At 42.7% G+C, this 2,003-nt stretch overlaps 1 protein-coding gene across 1 annotated transcript; it reads left to right on the top strand.

The window, feature by feature from the left end:
* The first annotated feature begins 431 nt into the window (after positions 1-431).
* Positions 432-1,510, top strand: LOC105420236 (uncharacterized). Its single transcript, XM_011623026.1, has 2 exons — positions 432-566; positions 1,067-1,510. Exons 1-2 carry the CDS (start codon positions 432-434, stop codon positions 1,508-1,510), a joined length of 579 nt encoding a protein of 192 aa, XP_011621328.1.
* The last annotated feature ends 493 nt before the right edge of the window (positions 1,511-2,003 follow it).

The raw sequence follows: 2,003 nt of genomic DNA on the forward strand, positions 1-2,003 counted from the left end.
ACATTCTTTATTATGATATGTGTACATGATTATGATACATGTTTTGTTGTGACTTGTGTGCATGATTTTGAGACATGCTATGTGATATGCGATAAGACTTGTATGGTCAGCAATGTGATATGTGATAAGACATATGTGATCAACTATGTGATATGTGATAAGACCTGTGTGGTCAGCTATGTGATATGTGATATGTGATAAGACATGTGTGGTCTGCTATGTGATATGTGTTATGTGATAAGATCTGTGTGGTCAAATATGTGATATGTGATATGTGATATATGATAAGACCTGTGTTGTTTGTTATGTGATATGTGATATGTGATAAGACCTGTGTGGTCAGCTATGTGATATGTGATTAGACTTGTGGGGTCAACTATGTGATATATGATATGTGATAAGACCTGTGTGGGTAGTCATGTGATATATGAATGGGCACCTACTATGTGAATGATGGTGCCAATAGCTGCCCTTATGGGAAGGGCACCTACTGTATGAATGATGGTACCGGTAGCTGCCTGACATGCTTCTGGTGTGATATGTGCACAGAGGAATATGTTGCTCATGTGATATGTGAATAGGCACCTACTATATGAATGATGGTGCCGGCAGCTGCCTGTTTGGGAAGGGCACCAACTGTGTGAATGATGGTGTCGGTCGCTGCTTGACATGCTTCTAATGTGATATATGATTTGTCAGCATGCTTTGAGCGTATTGCATTGCCCGACTTGTGACCTCTCCAGCTCACCCAATGATAAGACAAGAGTTGGGGTAGATGATATTTGGGTGGTCGCTCCCCCATTCATAGTGGTTGGCACCTAGACAGTGTAACACTCCTAACAAGGTGGCGTAAGGGATAGTGTCCTGCAAGGCCATCGCTTATCGAAAGCCCCAAAAGCTCACTGACGATTGTGTGTGTGTGTGTGTGTGTGTGTGTGAAAACATTACAAACTGGATTCTCCCATCTATAATTGTTTTCCCTCCTGAGTGATAGTAGAAGTCTTAAGTAATGGGTTTAGCTTGGCCTGATGGAGGACTATAAATAGCTGAAAGATGGAGGTGACAGGTAAAGAAGGTCTTTGAAGTTTTGCATTCTTTTGAAGAGCAAAATTTTAGATTGGGGACATTTATGCTAGAAGGGGATTTCGAGCATTCGTGGAGTTCGGTGAGACAGTCCTGGGTGGAGACAGGGATTACGGCCACTTGGAAGAACTTCCTAGTGGCATTTAATGAGGAGTATTTCCGTGATTCTGTCCGAGAGAGGAAGGAAGTGAAATTTATTGAGCTGCAGCATCGGAGATTGTCGGTAGAACAGTATGCAGCCAAGTTTGCGGAGCTCTCTTCGTATGTGCCTCATATCATGGACACAGAGGCGTGTATGGAGAGCAAGTTTGAGAGGGGCCTCAGGCCAGATATTCGAGGGAGAGTAATGTCAGCCAACCTTAAGGCATTCTCCCCATTGACGAAGCCTGAGAATAAATCAAAGACTCAAGGTCCACTCACGAAATAGGAGGATAAGGCTTCTACCTCAGAGATCCGAGGTAAGCTCTTTGTTTGTGAATGAGATGTTAAATCTTGATAAAACCTGGTTCTTCTCATTCTTTGTTGCACCTTGTGTTTGCATGTCACCTGAGCATGAGTCTGCACCTCTTAATCATACCTTAGTAGTGACCACACCTTCTTAGGGGACTCTTTAGTGACTGGCTCAAAGTTTAGGTACTGTGAGGTACAATTGGGAAGTAGAGTCTTGCCCATAAATTTGATTTTTTTTGGCGTTTAGGATTTTTACTTCCTCCTGAGCATAGGATGGTTGTTTGTTCATCATGCGTCAATAGATTGCTTGGAGAAGAGTGCCCCTTTCAGACCCCCATTTATTTGATTAGTAGATATATGATTTTGGGACCAAAATACTTCTTAAGGGGGGGATGATGTAAGGACCCAGACTTTTCTAGTGTGGTTGTAGTGTATCGATAAGTCGCCCGCATTTTACACGTGTAGGTACT

Source organism: Amborella trichopoda, chromosome 4 (assembly GCF_054954075.1).
Source record: "Amborella trichopoda isolate Santa Cruz 75 chromosome 4, AtrichopodaSantaCruz75HAP2 v2.0, whole genome shotgun sequence".
NCBI lineage: Eukaryota > Viridiplantae > Streptophyta > Magnoliopsida > Amborellales > Amborellaceae > Amborella > Amborella trichopoda.

Bases quoted from the DNA above. Each gene is read 5' to 3' on its own strand.
- LOC105420236 (XM_011623026.1), top strand. From the start codon at position 432: ATGGGCACCTACTATGTGAATGATGGTGCCAATAGCTGCCCTTATGGG. The intron at 567-1,066 runs GTGATATGTGAA...TGGAGGTGACAG, and splicing joins CAGAGGAATATGTTGCTCAT to GTAAAGAAGGTCTTTGAAGT.